Raw genomic sequence first — 18752 nt, 5'->3', positions numbered from 1 at the left:
AGAGAGATATACTGTACACACTCATAGACAGCAAGGGGAGATATACTGTACACACTCATAGACAGCAAGGGAGATATACTGTACACACTCATAGACAGCAAGGGAGATATACTGTACACACTCATAGACAGCAAGGAGAGATATACTGTACACACTCATAGACAGCAAAGAGAGATATACTGTACACACTCATAGACAGCAAGGAGAGATATACTGTACACACTCATAGACAGCAAAGAGAGATATACTGTACACACTCATAGACAGCAAGGGGAGATATACTGTACACACTCATAGACAGCAAGGGAGAGATATACTGTACACACTCATAGACAGCAAGGAGAGATATACTGTACACACTCATAGACAGCAAAGAGAGATATACTGTACACACTCATAGACAGCAAAGAGAGATATACTGTACACACTCATAGACAGCAAATAGAGATATACTGTACACACTCATAGACAGCAAGGGAGATATACTGTACACACTCATAGACAGCAAGGAGAGATATACTGTACACACTCATAGACAGCAAAGGGAGATATACTGTACACACTCATAGACAGCAAAGAGAGATATACTGTACACACTCATAGACAGCAAGGGAGATATACTGTACACACTCATAGACAGCAAAGGGATATACTGTACACACTCATAGACAGCAAGGGGAGATATACTGTACACATCATAGACAGCAAGGGGAGATATACTGTACACACTCATAGACAGCAAGGAGAGATATACTGTACACACTCATAGACAGCAAAGAGAGATATACTGTACACACTCATAGACAGCAAAGAGATATACTGTACACACTCATAGACAGCAAGGGGAGATATACTGTACACACTCATAGACAGCAAGGGGAGATATACTGTACACACTCATAGACAGCAAGGAGAGATATACTGTACACACTCATAGACAGCAAAGAGAGATATACTGTACACACTCATAGACAGCAAAGAGAGATATACTGTACACACTCATAGACAGCAAAGAGAGATATACTGTACACACTCATAGACAGCAAGGGAGATATACTGTACACACTCATAGACAGCAAGGGGAGATATACTGTACACACTCATAGACAGCAAGGGGAGATATACTGTACACACTCATAGACAGCAAAGAGAGATATACACACTCATAGACAGCAAAGGAGATATACTCACACTCATAGACAGCAAGGCAGAGATATACTGTACACACTCATAGACAGCAAAGAGAGATATACTGTACACACTCATAGACAGCAAAGAGAGATATACTGTACACACTCATAGACAGCAAAGAGAGATATACTGTACACACTCATAGACAGCAAGAGAGATATACTGTACACACTCATAGACAGCAAGGGGAGATATACTGTACACACTCATAGACAGCAAGGGGAGATATACTGTACACACTCATAGACAGCAAGGGAGATATACTGTACACACTCATAGACAGCAAAGAGAGATATACTGTACACACTCATAGACAGCAAGGGGAGATATACTGTACACACTCATAGACAGCAAAGAGAGATATACTGTACACACTCATAGACAGCAAGGGGAGATATACTGTACACACTCATAGACAGCAAGGAGAGATATACTGTACACACTCATAGACAGCAAAGAGAGATATACTGTACACACTCATAGACAGCAAGGGGAGATATACTGTACACACTCATAGACAGCAAAGAGAGATATACTGTACACACTCATAGACAGCAAGGGGAGATATACTGTACACACTCATAGACAGCAAGGGGAGATATACTGTACACACTCATAGACAGCAAAGAGAGATATACTGTACACACTCATAGACAGCAAAGAGAGATATACTGTACACACTCATAGACAGCAAGGGGAGATATACTGTACACACTCATAGACAGCAAGGTAAGATATACTGTACACACTCATAGACAGCAAGGGGAGATATACTGTACACACTCATAGACAGCAAGGAGAGATATACTGTACACACTCATAGACAGCAAAGAGAGATATACTGTACACACTCATAGACAGCAAAGGAGATATACTGTACACACTCATAGACAGAAAGAGATATACTGTACACACTCATAGACAGCAAAGAGAGATATACTGTACACACTCATAGACAGCAAGGGGAGATATACTGTACACACTCATAGACAGCAAGGATATACTGAGATATACTGTACACACTCATAGACAGCAAGGGGAGATATACTGTACACACTCATAGACAGCAAATAGAGATATACTGTACACACTCATAGACAGCAAAGAGAGATATACTGTACACACTCATAGACAGCAAAGAGAGATATACTGTACACACTCATAGACAGCAAGGGGAGATATACTGTACACACTCATAGACAGCAAGGGAGATATACTGTACACACTCATAGACAGCAAGGGAGATATACTGTACACACTCATAGACAGCAAGGGGAGATATACTGTACACACTCATAGACAGCAAAGATATACTGAGATATACTGTACACACTCATAGACAGCAAGGGGAGATATACTGTACACACTCATAGACAGCAAAGAGAGATATACTGTACACACTCATAGACAGCAAAGAGAGATATACTGTACACACTCATAGACAGCAAGGGGAGATATACTGTACACACTCATAGACAGCAAGGAGAGATATACTGTACACACTCATAGACAGCAAGGGGAGATATACTGTACACACTCATAGACAGCAAATAGAGATATACTGTACACACTCATAGACAGCAAGGGGAGATATACTGTACACACTCATAGACAGCAAGGAGAGATATACTGTACACACTCATAGACAGCAAAGAGAGATATACTGTACACACTCATAGACAGCAAAGAGATATACTGTACACACTCATAGACAGCAAGGAGAGATATACTGTACACACTCATAGACAGCAAAGAGAGATATACTGTACACACTCATAGACAGCAAAGAGAGATATACTGTACACACTCATAGACAGCAAAGAGAGATATACTGTACACACTCATAGACAGCAAGGGGAGATATACTGTACACACTCATAGACAGCAAGGGGAGATATACTGTACACACTCATAGACAGCAAGGAGAGATATACTGTACACACTCATAGACAGCAAGGGGAGATATACTGTACACACTCATAGACAGCAAAGAGAGATATACTGTACACACTCATAGACAGCAAAGAGGGAGATATACTGTACACACTCATAGACAGCAAAGAGAGATATACTGTACACACTCATAGACAGCAAAGAGAGATATACTGTACACTCACTCATAGACAGCAAAGAGAGATATACTGTACACACTCATAGACAGCAAAGAGAGATATACTGTACACACTCATAGACAGCAAGGGAGATATACTGTACACACTCATAGACAGCAAGGAGAGATATACTGTACACACTCATAGACAGCAAAGAGAGATATACTGTACACACTCATAGACAGCAAAGAGAGATATACTGTACACACTCATAGACAGCAAAGAGAGATATACTGTACACACTCATAGACAGCAAAGAGAGATATACTGTACACACTCATAGACAGCAAAGAGAGATATACTGTACACACTCATAGACAGCAAAGAGAGATATACTGTACACACTCATAGACAGCAAAGAGAGATATACTGTACACACTCATAGACAGCAAAGAGAGATATACTGTACACACTCATAGACAGCAAAGAGAGATATACTGTACACACTCATAGACAGCAAAGAGAGATATACTGTACACACTCATAGACAGCATACTGTACACACTCATAGACAGCAAAGAGATATACTGTACACACTCATAGACAGCAAGGAGAGATATACTGTACACACTCATAGACAGCAAAGAGATATACTGTACACACTCATAGACAGCAAAGAGAGATATACTGTACACACTCATAGACAGCAAAGAGAGATATACTGTACACACTCATAGACAGCAAAGAGAGATATACTGTACACACTCATAGACAGCAAGGGGAGATATACTGTACACACTCATAGACAGCAAGGAGAGATATACTGTACACACTCATAGACAGCAAAGAGAGATATACTGTACACACTCATAGACAGCAAGGAGAGATATACTGTACACACTCATAGACAGCAAAGAGAGATATACTGTACACACTCATAGACAGCAAGGGGAGATATACTGTACACACTCATAGACAGCAAGGGAGATATACTGAGATATACTGTACACACTCATAGACAGCAAGGAGAGATATACTGTACACACTCATAGACAGCAAAGAGAGATATACTGTACACACTCATAGACAGCAAAGAGAGATATACTGTACACACTCATAGACAGCAAAGAGAGATATACTGTACACACTCATAGACAGCAAGGGGAGATATACTGTACACACTCATAGACAGCAAGGGGAGATATACTGTACACACTCATAGACAGCAAGGAGAGATATACTGTACACACTCATAGACAGCAAAGAGAGATATACTGTACACACTCATAGACAGCAAAGAGAGATATACTGTACACACTCATAGACAGCAAGGAGAGATATACTGTACACACTCATAGACAGCAAAGAGAGATATACTGTACACACTCATAGACTGCAAAGAGAGATATACTGTACACACTCATAGACAGCAAAGAGAGATATACTGTACACACTCATAGACAGCAAAGAGAGATATACTGTACACACTCATAGACAGCAAAGAGAGATATACTGTACACACTCATAGACAGCAAATAGAGATATACTGTACACACTCATAGACAGCAAATAGAGATATACTGTACACACTCATAGACAGCAAAGGGAGATATACTGTACACACTCATAGACAGCAAAGAGAGATATACTGTACACACTCATAGACAGCAAAGAGAGATATACTGTACACACTCATAGACAGCAAAGAGAGATATACTGTACACACTCATAGACAGCAAATAGAGATATACTGTACACACTCATAGACAGCAAAGAGATATACTGTACACACTCATAGACAGCAAAGAGAGATATACTGTACACACTCATAGACAGCAAAGAGAGATATACTGTACACACTCATAGACAGCAAGGGGAGATATACTGTACACACTCATAGACAGCAAGGGGAGATATACTGTACACACTCATAGACAGCAAGGGAGATATACTGTACACACTCATAGACAGCAAAGAGAGATATACTGTACACACTCATAGACAGCAAGGAGAGATATACTGTACACACTCATAGACAGCAAGGGGAGATATACTGTACACACTCATAGACAGCAAAGAGAGATATACTGTACACTCATAGACAGCAAAGAGAGATATACTCATAGACAGCAAGGGGAGATATACTGTACACACTCATAGACAGCAAGGGGAGATATACTGTACACACTCATAGACAGCAAGGAGAGATATACTGTACACACTCATAGACAGCAAAGAGAGATATACTGTACACACTCATAGACAGCAAGGGGAGATATACTGTACACACTCATAGACAGCAAAGAGAGATATACTGTACACACTCATAGACAGCAAGGGGAGATATACTGTACACACTCATAGACAGCAAGGGGAGATATACTGTACACACTCATAGACAGCAAGGGGAGATATACTGTACACACTCATAGACAGCAAAGAGAGATATACTGTACACACTCATAGACAGCAAAGAGAGATATACTGTACACACTCATAGACAGCAAAGAGAGATATACTGTACACACTCATAGACAGCAAGGGGAGATATACTGTAGACACTCATAGACAGCAAGGGGAGATATACTGTACACACTCATAGACAGCAAAGAGAGATATACTGTCACACAAAGAGAGATATCATAGACAGCAAAGAGAGATATACTGTACACACTCATAGACAGCAAGGGAGATATACTGTACACACTCATAGACAGCAAGGGAGATATACTGTACACACTCATAGACAGCAAGGGGAGATATACTGTACACACTCATAGACAGCAAGGAGAGATATACTGTACACACTCATAGACAGCAAAGAGAGATATACTGTACACACTCATAGACAGCAAGACAGCAAGGAGATATACTGTACACACTCATAGACAGCAAAGAGAGATATACTGTACACACTCATAGACAGCAAGGGGAGATATACTGTACACACTCATAGACAGCAAGGGGAGATATACTGTACACACTCATAGACAGCAAGGAGAGATATACTGTACACACTCATAGACAGCAAAGAGAGATATACTGTACACACTCATAGACAGCAAATAGAGATATACTGTACACACTCATAGACAGCAAATAGAGATATACTGTACACACTCATAGACAGCAAGGGGAGATATACTGTACACACTCATAGACAGCAAGGGGAGATATACTGTACACACTCATAGACAGCAAGGAGAGATATACTGTACACACTCATAGACAGCAAGGGGAGATATACTGTACACACTCATAGACAGCAAATAGAGATATACTGTACACACTCATAGACAGCAAGGGGAGATATACTGTACACACTCATAGACAGCAAAGAGAGATATACTGTACACACTCATAGACAGCAAAAGAGAGATATACTGTACACACTCATAGACAGCAAGGGAGATATACTGTACACACTCATAGACAGCAAAGAGAGATATACTGTACACACTCATAGACAGCAAAGAGATATACTGTACACACTCATAGACAGCAAAGAGAGATATACTGTACACACTCAAAGACAGCAAGACAGCAGAGATATACTGTACACACTCATAGACAGCAAAGAGAGATATACTGTACACACTCATAGACAGCAAAGAGAGATATACTGTACACACTCATAGACAGCAAAGAGAGATATACTGTACACACTCATAGACAGCAAATAGAGATATACTGTACACACTCATAGACAGCAAAGAGAGATATACTGTACACACTCATAGACAGCAAAGAGAGATATACTGTACACACTCATAGACAGCAAATAGAGATATACTGTACACACTCATAGACAGCAAAGAGAGATATACTGTACACACTCATAGACAGCAAAGAGAGATATACTGTACACACTCATAGACAGCAAACTCATAGACAGAGATATACTGTACACACTCATAGACAGCAAAGAGAGATATACTGTACACACTCATAGACAGCAAATAGAGATATACTGTACACACTCATAGACAGCAAAGAGAGATATACTGTACACACTCATAGACAGCAAAGAGAGATATACTGTACACACTCATAGACAGCAAAGAGAGATATACTGTACACACTCATAGACAGCAAAGAGAGATATACTGTACACACTCATAGACAGCAAAGAGAGATATACTGTACACACTCATAGACAGCAAAGAGAGATATACTGTACACACTCATAGACAGCAAGGGGAGATATACTGTACACACTCATAGACAGCAAGGGGAGATATACTGTACACACTCATAGACAGCAAGGAGAGATATACTGTACACACTCATAGACAGCAAATAGAGATATACTGTACACACTCATAGACAGCAAATAGAGATATACTGTACACACTCATAGACAGTAAGGAGAGATATACTGTACACACTCATAGACAGCAAGGAGAGATATACTGTACACACTCATAGACAGCAAGGGGAGATATACTGTACACACTCATAGACAGCAAATAGAGATATACTGTACACACTCATAGACAGCAAATAGAGATATACTGTACACACTCATAGACAGCAAAGAGAGATATACTGTACACACTCATAGACAGCAAAGAGAGATATACTGTACACACTCATAGACAGCAAGGGGAGATATACTGTACACACTCATAGACAGCAAGGAGAGATATACTGTACACACTCATAGACAGCAAGGGGAGATATACTGTACACACTCATAGACAGCAAATAGAGATATACTGTACACACTCATAGACAGCAAGGGGAGATATACTGTACACACTCATAGACAGCAAAGAGAGATATACTGTACACACTCATAGACAGCAAAGAGAGATATACTGTACACACTCATAGACAGCAAAGAGATATACTGATATACTGTACACACTCATAGACAGCAAGGAGAGATATACTGTACACACTCATAGACAGCAAAGAGAGATATACTGTACACACTCATAGACAGCAAAGTGAGATATACTGTACACACTCATAGACAGCAAAGAGAGATATACTGTACACACTCATAGACAGCAAAGAGAGATATACTGTACACACTCATAGACAGCAAAGAGAGATATACTGTACACACTCATAGACAGCAAATAGAGATATACTGTACACACTCATAGACAGCAAATAGAGATATACTGTACACACTCATAGACAGCAAAGAGAGATATACTGTACACACTCATAGACAGCAAAGAGATATACTGTACACACTCATAGACAGCAAAGAGAGATATACTGTACACACTCATAGACAGCAAAGAGAGATATACTGTACACACTCATAGACAGCAAATAGAGATATACTGTACACACTCATAGACAGCAAAGAGAGATATACTGTACACACTCATAGACAGCAAGGAGAGATATACTCTACACACTCATAGACAGCAAACTCATAGAGAGATATACTGTACACACTCATAGACAGCAAAGAGATATACTGTACACACTCATAGACAGCAAAGAGAGATATACTGTACACACTCATAGACAGCAAGGAGAGATATACTGTACACACTCATAGACAGCAAGGGGAGATATACTGTACACACTCATAGACAGCAAGGGAGATATACTGTACACACTCATAGACAGCAAAGAGAGATATACTGTACACACTCATAGACAGCAAATAGAGATATACTGTACACACTCATAGACAGCAAATAGAGATATACTGTACACACTCATAGACAGCAAGGAGAGATATACTGTACACACTCATAGACAGCAAGGAGAGATATACTGTACACACTCATAGACAGCAAGGGGAGATATACTGTACACACTCATAGACAGCAAATAGAGATATACTGTACACACTCATAGACAGCAAATAGAGATATACTGTACACACTCATAGACAGCAAGGGGAGATATACTGTACACACTCATAGACAGCAAGGAGAGATATAATGTACAGGGAAGCAGAGAGATGTAGAGTAAGGGACGATTAAAATTAAGATCCTAATGTTGACTGAGAGATTGAGGTTGACTGAGAGATTGAGGTTGACTGAGAGATTGAGGTTGACTGAGAGAAAAATAAAGATATAGGGAGAACAGATTCAGAAGAAATTGTAAAACAGAGAACTGAAAAAAGATAACAAGATATAGAAACAGAATAAAACAGACAGTGCTATCAAAGCCCAAGTGCAGGAGGAGAGGGAGCAGAGTAATCGTGCCAGAGTGAGGGATCACCTCTGATCTCTCACCCCTGACCCTCTCCCTGCAGGCCCTAAGGAAATTATGCGTGAGATGGATGGGGGTGGGGTTTTAGTTTTAATAGTAGGGGGTGGGGCTTTGATGGGTTTTTTGTTGTTGTAGGCCTATGATTGCCAGGCCTTGATAGAGCAGCGAGACGGTCCTCGCTCCACCTCCCTGGCCTGTGGGGACACTTGTCTTTGTCACAGCTGCAGGCAACAGACACAGGCAAGGCCAAGTTCAGGGGACAGAGGCCACGAGTGCTAGTCAGACACACAGAAGGGCTCAGGACACAAAGGGACATGACAGACATTGTATGTTTGCAAAACAGCTTATTCTAAGGGACATCTATGTGTAGGCCTACACGCCATTCCCATGGCTTCTGGTTAGCATCCTCATGCATAGGGAAAGCTGAGAGTTACTTTTCATTCACACCTTCTGAAAATGTGCATAATATTCCAGGGAAGTTCGGACAATTCACTATTGCCATGAGGTGTTTGATTGGGACCTATGTGTCGTGAACTTTGTCCTGATGGAAGTTGTGTTCGATTTTAGCCATGGCATTGTCAACTCATTGTATTGCTCTGATGACACTGCAATCAGGTTTACAGAGAGGGAAGCACATTCAGTATATTTCTGGATAGTTCAATATATTTCAATATTGTTCTGTATGAGAAATGATGTGAAACAGTTGAAAACCAATCTATGACCGTGATTGGTTTTCATGATTGAGGACCTAAATGTGTGTGTGACCAGAATGCTGAAGTCTGCTGTATACAATAAGAGTCACAGCAACGTACAGGAACACAGAAAACTCTAGATAGTCCAGCCACACCTTTGGTAGGCAAACACCTAGACTGAGGGACAGGCAGACCCAAAGAAAAGCATTCACTGCAGGTTTCTCCTCTAGCTCACTGAAACAAAAGGAACCACTAACCCTCATTGAAATAACAGGTATTGAATGCATCTCTACTCTAAATAAATGGCCTCGCCCAAGTGTGAAGTGCACTCTAGCACAGGAAAGAGGGATGCTAGAGGGTAGATTCATTACCCGTCCTTTTCCCAAATGCAGTAGTATGGAGCAGCCCCCATTCACTCTCACAATGGGAGCCATCTTTTTTCCTCTCAAATGAGCAAACCAGCAAACCTGCACCTAACCAGAGTCTCCCTTTTCCACCTCTTCTCTACCTCCTCGGTCCCTTCTGCAGAGGGACAGGCTGGGACAGCTGGGGAGCTCTCTCTGCAAACAGAATGACAATGACCCTGACTGCCGTTCTGTCACCAGGCTCTCACACACATCCAGCATTGATCCACCATTACTCAAACTCAATTTCAGCTCTCCACACTGCTGGAGCTGAAGTGAAATACACACTTATTAAACACTTATTCTAGACTGTTTGGAGTACTCCTGTCAGTCTAGGCATAAGGAATTGGACAGTTCGTTGCTGATGGATATGTCTACAGGGCCATTTATGGCAGCTTACTGTTTCAACTTTCCTTAAACCAATATTTGGCCCTATGCTTTGCTCTCAGGTGGATTTCTGTTCGGGAGACGACGGAAGAAAAACTGTTAGGGAGACTAAACGTGTTCCTGTGGTTATATAAACATGTTTAGCACAATTTGTTGCTACCCTGGGAACCCTAACAGATATATATCTCTTCAATATCCTCAAATCTCCACAAGATTAAACCAAGCATTTATGTTTATCTTTTCGGTACACAAGCTTTAGAGGCCCAGCTTGTTTGTCATCTTTTATTTTCCTGTCCCTTGTTAATGCAAAGAGATTGAAGCCCAGCGCCCTGGTTAGAAATAAAATCCATCCCTGCCATTGATTGATGGCCGCCCCAACCCCCCATGCCCCCAGCCCCTTCAACCCTACACCCCCCATCCCACCTCCCTCTCCTCTTGGTCCGCTTTTCCCAGAGTCCTGACAATGGATTTGTGAGCAAGCTAATTTTTACGAGGGGGGTGGGGGAAGTAGTAGATCAATGAGATGCGTGTGGAGGGGGGCGAGGCCTCAGGTTTTTGCACACAGACATCATGCCATTGTGACCGAGAGACTGCTTCTGTGCCCCTCTCTGTCTCCCTCTCCACTCGGGTGTCACAAGGGGGACGGACAGGGGTGCCGCTTTAATTTGGGGACGAGATGCTGCTGTCATGGATAATGAACTTGATTTTGGACTCCTTGTTTTGGCATATGCTCAGTTGGAGTCTGAGTCTCGACCTTAATGTTCTTATCTCCTTGGAGATGTGGTGGCACTTCTTGTTTGTGGATTATTTGGGGATTTGGATTCAGAGGCAAACACTCATCCTGACCACATAAAACACAGAACAGAATGACATTTCATCCGTTTCAAGTTCTTTGAGTAACATTCGACACCTAAACTATATTAAATTGAGCACAAACAGGGCATATAAAATATTGAGTAAACCCTAGAATTTAAATCAAGATTGTATCTCTCGTACACTGTCCATTATCCAAAACATAATTTTGGCAAGTTTATCTTATTCTCATTTTAGTCTCACAACCAGAATGGTCAGAATAATATCAAGTCCACCTGTGTCAACTGCGTTGCTGAAACATCTATGCTGCCCTCTACTGTGCTTTATAGTAATTGCAAGACATAGGCAACACTGCACAGTCAAAGCAGCCACTGAGCCCTGTAATATCAAGCAGTATCTCATCCCTTATCCATCTCCCTCCCCAACCCCTCTCATTTAAATTAAATTGAAATAAACTACATAATGTAGATATTGCCAAGCAGACTTTGAGACAATAGAAGATGGTGGAACATTTCATTACATACATTAATTACAGAGCACATAGCGAAATAGGAGACGCTCACTCTCTTTCTTTTTCTTTCTCTCTATTCCCAGCTCCTCCTGAGTTTTTGCAGTGGCCGCAGTCTGTCTCCAGACCAGCAGGGAGCAGTGCAGTGTTCACCTGTCTGGCCCAGGCAGTTCCCGAGCCTCACCTCATCTGGCTGAAGAACGGCAAAATCCTGACGCCTGGTGACAATGTCAAGCTCACCAACAATAACAGGTACAGTAGTTAGTATGCTTTAACTCATCGAGATTTACTTTTAGATCTGCAAATATAACATTCAAATGAAACATGAAGTAATGTTATTAATATATTCATTACACCATCATTATTAGTCACTACAATTCTTAACAATACACCCCCACCCCCCCAACTCCCCCACCCCCCCTCTACAGTACGCTGGCGGTGACGCGCATCACCACGGAAGACGAGGCCATCTACCAGTGTATTGCTGAGAACAGCGCTGGCACCAACCAGGCCAGTGCCCGCCTGGCCCTCACCCAGTCCACGGAGTTGCCCGAGGCCCCCCAGGACCTGACTGCCACGGCCCTGTCCCCCACTACCCTACAGCTCACCTGGGTCCAGCCCGCTCCAGAGGTCACCGACGGCATAATCGGATATGTGCTGCACATCCGCATGTTGGGCGGTAAGGAGGCTGTTATAATATAATACAACTTCATTGTCCAAAGTGAATCTTATATTTTTGCTATTTCATGGAATTCATATGAAGAATTTAAGATATTTTTTTGCAGACACTTATATATCTAGTACTCCAGTAGTACACAAGACTGCCTCTTTTTAATACCTTCCTGTCGTAAGCTGCAAAGATGATGACCTCACTTCCTATTTCCTGTCCCTTCCAGAGCCAGACAGCAGAGAGCTGCAGGAAGCTGTCAGTAAGACCACCTTCCAGCATGAGTTCACCACCCTGGAGCCCGCCACCACCTACTCCATCTACCTCAAGGCTTACTCCCCTCTGGGAGCCAGCCAGCAGTCCAGCACTGTGGTGGCTACAACACTAGGGGGCGGTACGTCATTTAGACATCATGAAATGAGAGGAGATAAGCAGTTGCATATCAGAGTGCCTAATTTCTCATGTTCCTCGATCACACCTATATTTTTATTTATCCAACTTTTTAATTTTTCTCACTTTTCTATCTTTTCATGTTTCTGTAAAATCTCCTTGTTTTAGTTTTTCAGATTTTGTTTCTTTATTCGAAGCCTCACTCATCTCTTTCCCTTTTCTCTATCTGTCTTCTCATGTTTGGAATTCAATTTGTATGTTAATCCACTCATCTTCTCTGTCCCTCCCCTCTTTCCCCTCACAGTACCCATTTCTCCCAGTTTCTTCACCAAGGTGCTGAACAAGACGGCCATGCAGGTGTTCTGGGAGCTGCCAAGTAAGTCGGGCAAGGTAGAGGGCTTCAAGCTGTCCTACCGCGAGGTCCCCCAGCCCAACTTCCAGGGGCAGGAAGCGTTTCCCGGCCACATCAACACCCACACCATCTCCCATCTAGGTCAGTGATGAGGCAGAATACCACTAACCACTGTCACAGCAGTGTCTCAGATTGCAATGACTCACACAAAGCAGACATTTTCACAATGCAGAGTGCCGGTACTGGTACCAAAAGGACCTTTGAAATGGAATGAATGCTGTGTATTAGGGTGTTGCTTTCTATGGTTGGTTTTCCAAACTGGCCATCTCTGTTTCAGAACCCGCTGCTGTGTATGAGATCCAACTGGTGGCCTACAACGGCAATGGGGACGGTGCTGCCAACAAGCATCTGGTTTCACTGGCTGAGAGTGGTACCAGCGCCAAGACCAGCTCCGGTGAGGCACAAACACGGACCTTTAAGCTGATTTAGGATCAGGACCCTATGTGTAACTGTCAGTGTAAAATGGTACTGTCTAACATACTCCACCAGGTGGCGATGTGGAGCAATGATGCTGTCTCGTCAGTATGTGTCAGGGGGTACATTTTTTATTTTAATAATTTATCCAGAGCAATTAGGGTTCAGTGCTTTGCTCAAGGGTAGTCGGCTCTGGGATTCAAACCAGCGACCTTTCAGTTACTGGCCCAACACTCTTAACCGCTAGGCTACCTGCTGCCCTGTAGGGTTGCAAAGGGAGGGTATACTACAGGAAACTTTTAAAGTTTACCAGTTACCTACAAGAATTTTGGTAACTTTCAAGAATTGTATGTAATTTATAAAAAGACATCCAGTGGCCCTATTGGGTACGTTAGATTATCACAGATGTCTGTAGTTATCGGTGGCCCTCTCTCTGGCAATATCACATGTAAAATAATGAAGGTGATTTTAAAAAACAACAACTATTGAATGACAAAGCTGTAAAACATTATCCTAAATATACCATTAGTGTTTAATATGAAATATCCTTTATATTTTTTTTTACACACTTCTATTTATTTTACACACTTCTATTTATTTTACTATTTCAATATGTATTTGCTGTCAATGTTTTGGCGTCAGACTGGTGCCAGATGTGAAAAAAGTCAACGTTGGAAGAAAAAATAATTATTGTAAAATAATGCCATTACTGATTAGATGCTTTTGTCATTCATTCAGCTATTTTCTGTTGAACCATATGGTCTATCTACTAGGAACTCATGGACAATATGGACACAGATATAATAAATGAATACTATACATTCATATATATTTTTGTAAGCTATTGAAGTATACAGTAAATTACCAAAGTTACCATAGATTGCCACATATTTTCTGTTAATGACCAAATTTACATTGGTAAATTACAAGTAGCTTTGCAACCCTAGTCAGAGGATATATGTAAAAACATATACTCATCCTGGATAAGTGTGTCAGCTATATTATGAAAAGGTAAATGTAATGTAAATCTCTTTAGTTAATCTTTCAGATCACAGAAAGAACATCTCAGTGTGTGTCTGCACAGATGTTTGCCAAGTCCACAAGAACAGGGAATGTGTTTTTTGTGTACTTATGTTTTCAACTTTTTCTGGCTGTAATTAGTGCACAATATTTGCCTCATTATATTAGAATTAAAGCAGATCGCTGTATTGACACCACAGATGGTGTGAGTCGTGGCACTTATGCGTTTCTGTGAGTGTGTATGAGTATCCCTCTATTGCTTTTCCACTAACAAAACCCATTTTTGTGTGTGTTTGTCCAGGTGGGCAGAGTCCATGTAACTGCAAGCAGGATGATGAGGGGTCCATGACTGGCATTGTGGTGGGAATCCACACTGGCATGGCATGCATCCTCTTCTGTGTTCTGTTCCTCATGTTTGGCTACCGCCGCAGGTAAGGAAGCACTTTTTGGTCAAATGTAATATGGTAGCAGAATACGTTTTGAATATGGTTTTAGTTTACATTGCTTTATTTATTATTGCCTGGATATTGAGTCACTTTGACTCGAGGACACGGATCTCATTCCATGTTTGAATGCTTCTCTCCCCAGCTTCTTCTGCAGGAAAGGGACCCAAGATGGCTGGTCAGGGCCCCGAGGAGGAGGCAGGAACCAGCGGGCTAGCCCACCTAAAGAGGGGGTGATCCGCATGCCCGAGGTCATTGAATTAGTGCCACAGGTAAGGAGCTGTAATATGCACAATTCTACACCATACACACTCACAGTTCCAGCTTTCTGTGTCCTATGGAGAGGTTGGTATAATAATAACCATCCTTCTCTTTTCTGCCTGTAGAGATGTGACTCTATCACTGCTCCAGTGATGGTTGTTAAGGGTCAAGCCCCCCCAGCGCAATGCCAAGTCCTCATCGAGCAGCCCCCACCATGCCTACCTGGCACAGGCACCGGCTAAAGTACCCAAACACCACTCCACTTACCCCCTCCCCCCCAAGCCCAGTCCCCTTAGCCTGAGAAATGAATGGCTGTTCTATGGTTCCTCCACCTCACCTGCCCACCAACGCCTTAGCCATAGTCTGCCTATTGCAGCGTCCAGACGTAGTTCTAGCAGTGGATGAGAGAGAGAGATTGAGAATGAAACTGAGAGTAAGAGATGATGTGTTGAGGACTTCTGTTGAATGTCCAATACCACAAACGAAAAAAAGGTATTTTATAATAGCTTCAAGTAAAAACAAAGTAGTACCAATGTAGTCATGAGTAACTATTGGGATTTTAACCCCATGTCTTTTACACCAAAGCTGAAAGCCTTATTTTAACATTTTATTTTTAGTTCCATGGAAATGTATTGATAGCTATAGAGGAAATGGGCACAGACCATTTATTATTCAAAATGACTCACTCGGTAAAATGCTGCTGGCTCATCTCTGAAGATAACTGCAATATTACTATATTCCTTATATTTTTTATGTGGTATTGGACATTGTGCATCTTCTTAAAACCAAAACCCATAAATAGCTTCATTTTATGTCATTTTAAGTTAATGGCCAATGGTGCCATTTTCAGGTTCTGATATATATATTGAGGCCTTTTACTAGTTTGAACAGTAAACGTGGCTCTCAGATAATTAGATGTTGAGCTTGAGTCAATGGATGAGATAGAAAGTCTATCAGTCTTACATTGAGGCCAGTACCAAAGTGATTTCTCTGTTCAGCTTGTGAAACAGTAGATATAGTGAATGTTTTCAGTTGATAGGTGTTCTCTGGTTAGCTCCACAAGATTGTACCTCAGGGCTACTTAACGTGGTCTGCTTTAGCCTTCCTGATTGTTGTCTCACCATGTTAGCCTTGAGGCGGTCTGGTGTCGAGTGATCACAGATTCAGCCATTTTTGTTCAACCCCCTATCCCAAACTCTTTGTTAACTTTCTGCTCCCCCACCAAAACGTTTTACCTCCAAAGATAGCTACCTCAGCCTGACGAGAACGTCAGAGCTATCAAGGTAACCATTTTGCCTGTTGTGCTGCTGGTCAAGCATACCTACCTCAACCAAAAGGGTACTTCTGTGCCCCCTTTTCTTTTTGGGTGCCAATGCCAGTCCTGTGCCAGCTGCCACTCCTTGTGTTCAGAGGGTGGTACACTCTTTCTATTCCTTCCTGTCAAGAAAAGCAGGAGGCCTTGGATTGTGATTGAACGTCACTAGGCCCCTCTTCTACCCAGAATGTAACTGGTTGGATCTGTGGGTTTGCCAGTTCACATATGTTGTTTGACATTGTATGATTCCTGATCGCCTATTGTCTGCAAGAATCGCCTGCCAGCTTCCAACCCCACAATTGGGACTCAACACCTTGTCCAGATCTTGAACGTCTGCATAAATTTAAAGCGGTTCATTCAGAGTTGGGTCACTTCAGCTACTGACATGCAGTATGGAAGCACATGGCTATGATACATATTCTACCTCAGACTCATCAGCTTCACAAACGGGTGATGGAGAGACCACCATCGTTGATGATGTCAAGTCAAGCTGTCTCAGAGCCCAGCTGTGGAGCACTACAAGAACAACAGACATGTCTCCTCAGTCAAACAGTGAGATGAATGTTCCTTTATTAAGGCATCACCTGCTGCTGCCAAACACCATCTCGTCTTGCTGGAGGAAGACATGACTCAGAAACGTGGAACAGGAAACAAAGTTGGAAGCCTGACCGAAAGTGAGCGATAAACATGAACGCACAGCATTTTTTCAACTTTGAACATTGCATGAAAGTATGGACATTTTAAGGAATATAAAGCCCAAGTTTCACCATTCTGTTATGGATGAATTTGCTGACTTTTTTGCCCTTTCCTGCAGAATTCCAAAATGTAATTAGATATGTATATTGTTGCTGAGACGGCCATTTTCAGGAAGCTTTCTGTCACCAACTAAAGGTGATTGGTTTGCAGTGCCTCAAATACCTTTGTTGTCATGGGAACCTTCTGTTCAGCAGACCATGGTTAACTTTCTTGAGTGACTAATTTGTTTTGTATTTTCTCTTCATGTCTATTAATATTCAATTCTTACCTCACATTTACCGCACAAATGACACTAGCTTTTACCGTAGATCGCTGTTTCAACAAAACTTTCCAAATATTCTATGAAAACCAAGTCGAACGATATCCAAAGATGTATGATTGTTACGGTTTTCAGTCTTTCCTGGATTAACCTTTTCGTAAAAAGTTGTTTTCAGGTGGGTTCCTGTTTTAAGGGGCTGCCATTAGCCAATGACGAGACAAACTAAGAAACACAAGCAGCTTACATAAACCAAAAAAACTCATTTACAAAGATAATTCAAGAAACCATCTGTAACATTGTAAAATGTTCGCAGGTTGTTTTCCATGTATCTCACTGGCAGACCACTTGAGGCATGGAATTCCACATATTTTCAGTTTCCAAAAATGGGATATTTTCATATATTGTTATAAGGATGGAGTTGAAATGGCCAAATAACTGTCCTTTGAATTATATAAATACTATGACCAATACTATGACCATATTCTAACATTTTCAATAATTTCAGTTCCATTTATTAATGACCTAACCACATGAATATCCGTGTTGTGATAGAGCACCGCCTTTCCCCTTTTTGTAACTA

The 18752-nt window shown here is 41.6% G+C and overlaps 2 protein-coding genes across 2 annotated transcripts in view; one reads left to right on the top strand and one right to left on the bottom strand.

The window, feature by feature from the left end:
- LOC135523094 (immunoglobulin superfamily DCC subclass member 3-like) overlaps nt 1-16084 on the top strand; it is a 39239-nt gene extending 23155 nt beyond the window's left edge. Inside the window, exons 7-14 of the mRNA XM_064949822.1 lie at nt 12322-12487; nt 12664-12914; nt 13132-13296; nt 13597-13785; nt 13982-14098; nt 15440-15569; nt 15727-15853; nt 15968-16084. Coding sequence (XP_064805894.1) covers nt 12322-12487; nt 12664-12914; nt 13132-13296; nt 13597-13785; nt 13982-14098; nt 15440-15569; nt 15727-15853; nt 15968-16084 — 1262 coding nt within the window. The remainder of the gene's footprint in view (nt 1-12321; nt 12488-12663; nt 12915-13131; nt 13297-13596; nt 13786-13981; nt 14099-15439; nt 15570-15726; nt 15854-15967) is intronic.
- The window catches only part of LOC135522174 (thioredoxin-interacting protein-like), a 328799-nt gene that overhangs the window by 143454 nt on the left and 166593 nt on the right, over nt 1-18752 (bottom strand). The gene's annotated exons all lie outside the window — the stretch shown is intronic.

Source organism: Oncorhynchus masou, chromosome 30 (genome assembly GCF_036934945.1).
Source record: "Oncorhynchus masou masou isolate Uvic2021 chromosome 30, UVic_Omas_1.1, whole genome shotgun sequence".
Classification (NCBI taxonomy): domain Eukaryota; kingdom Metazoa; phylum Chordata; class Actinopteri; order Salmoniformes; family Salmonidae; genus Oncorhynchus; species Oncorhynchus masou.
Note: the sequence above shows the minus strand (reverse complement) of the source record. Positions and strands in the feature narration are given on the sequence as shown.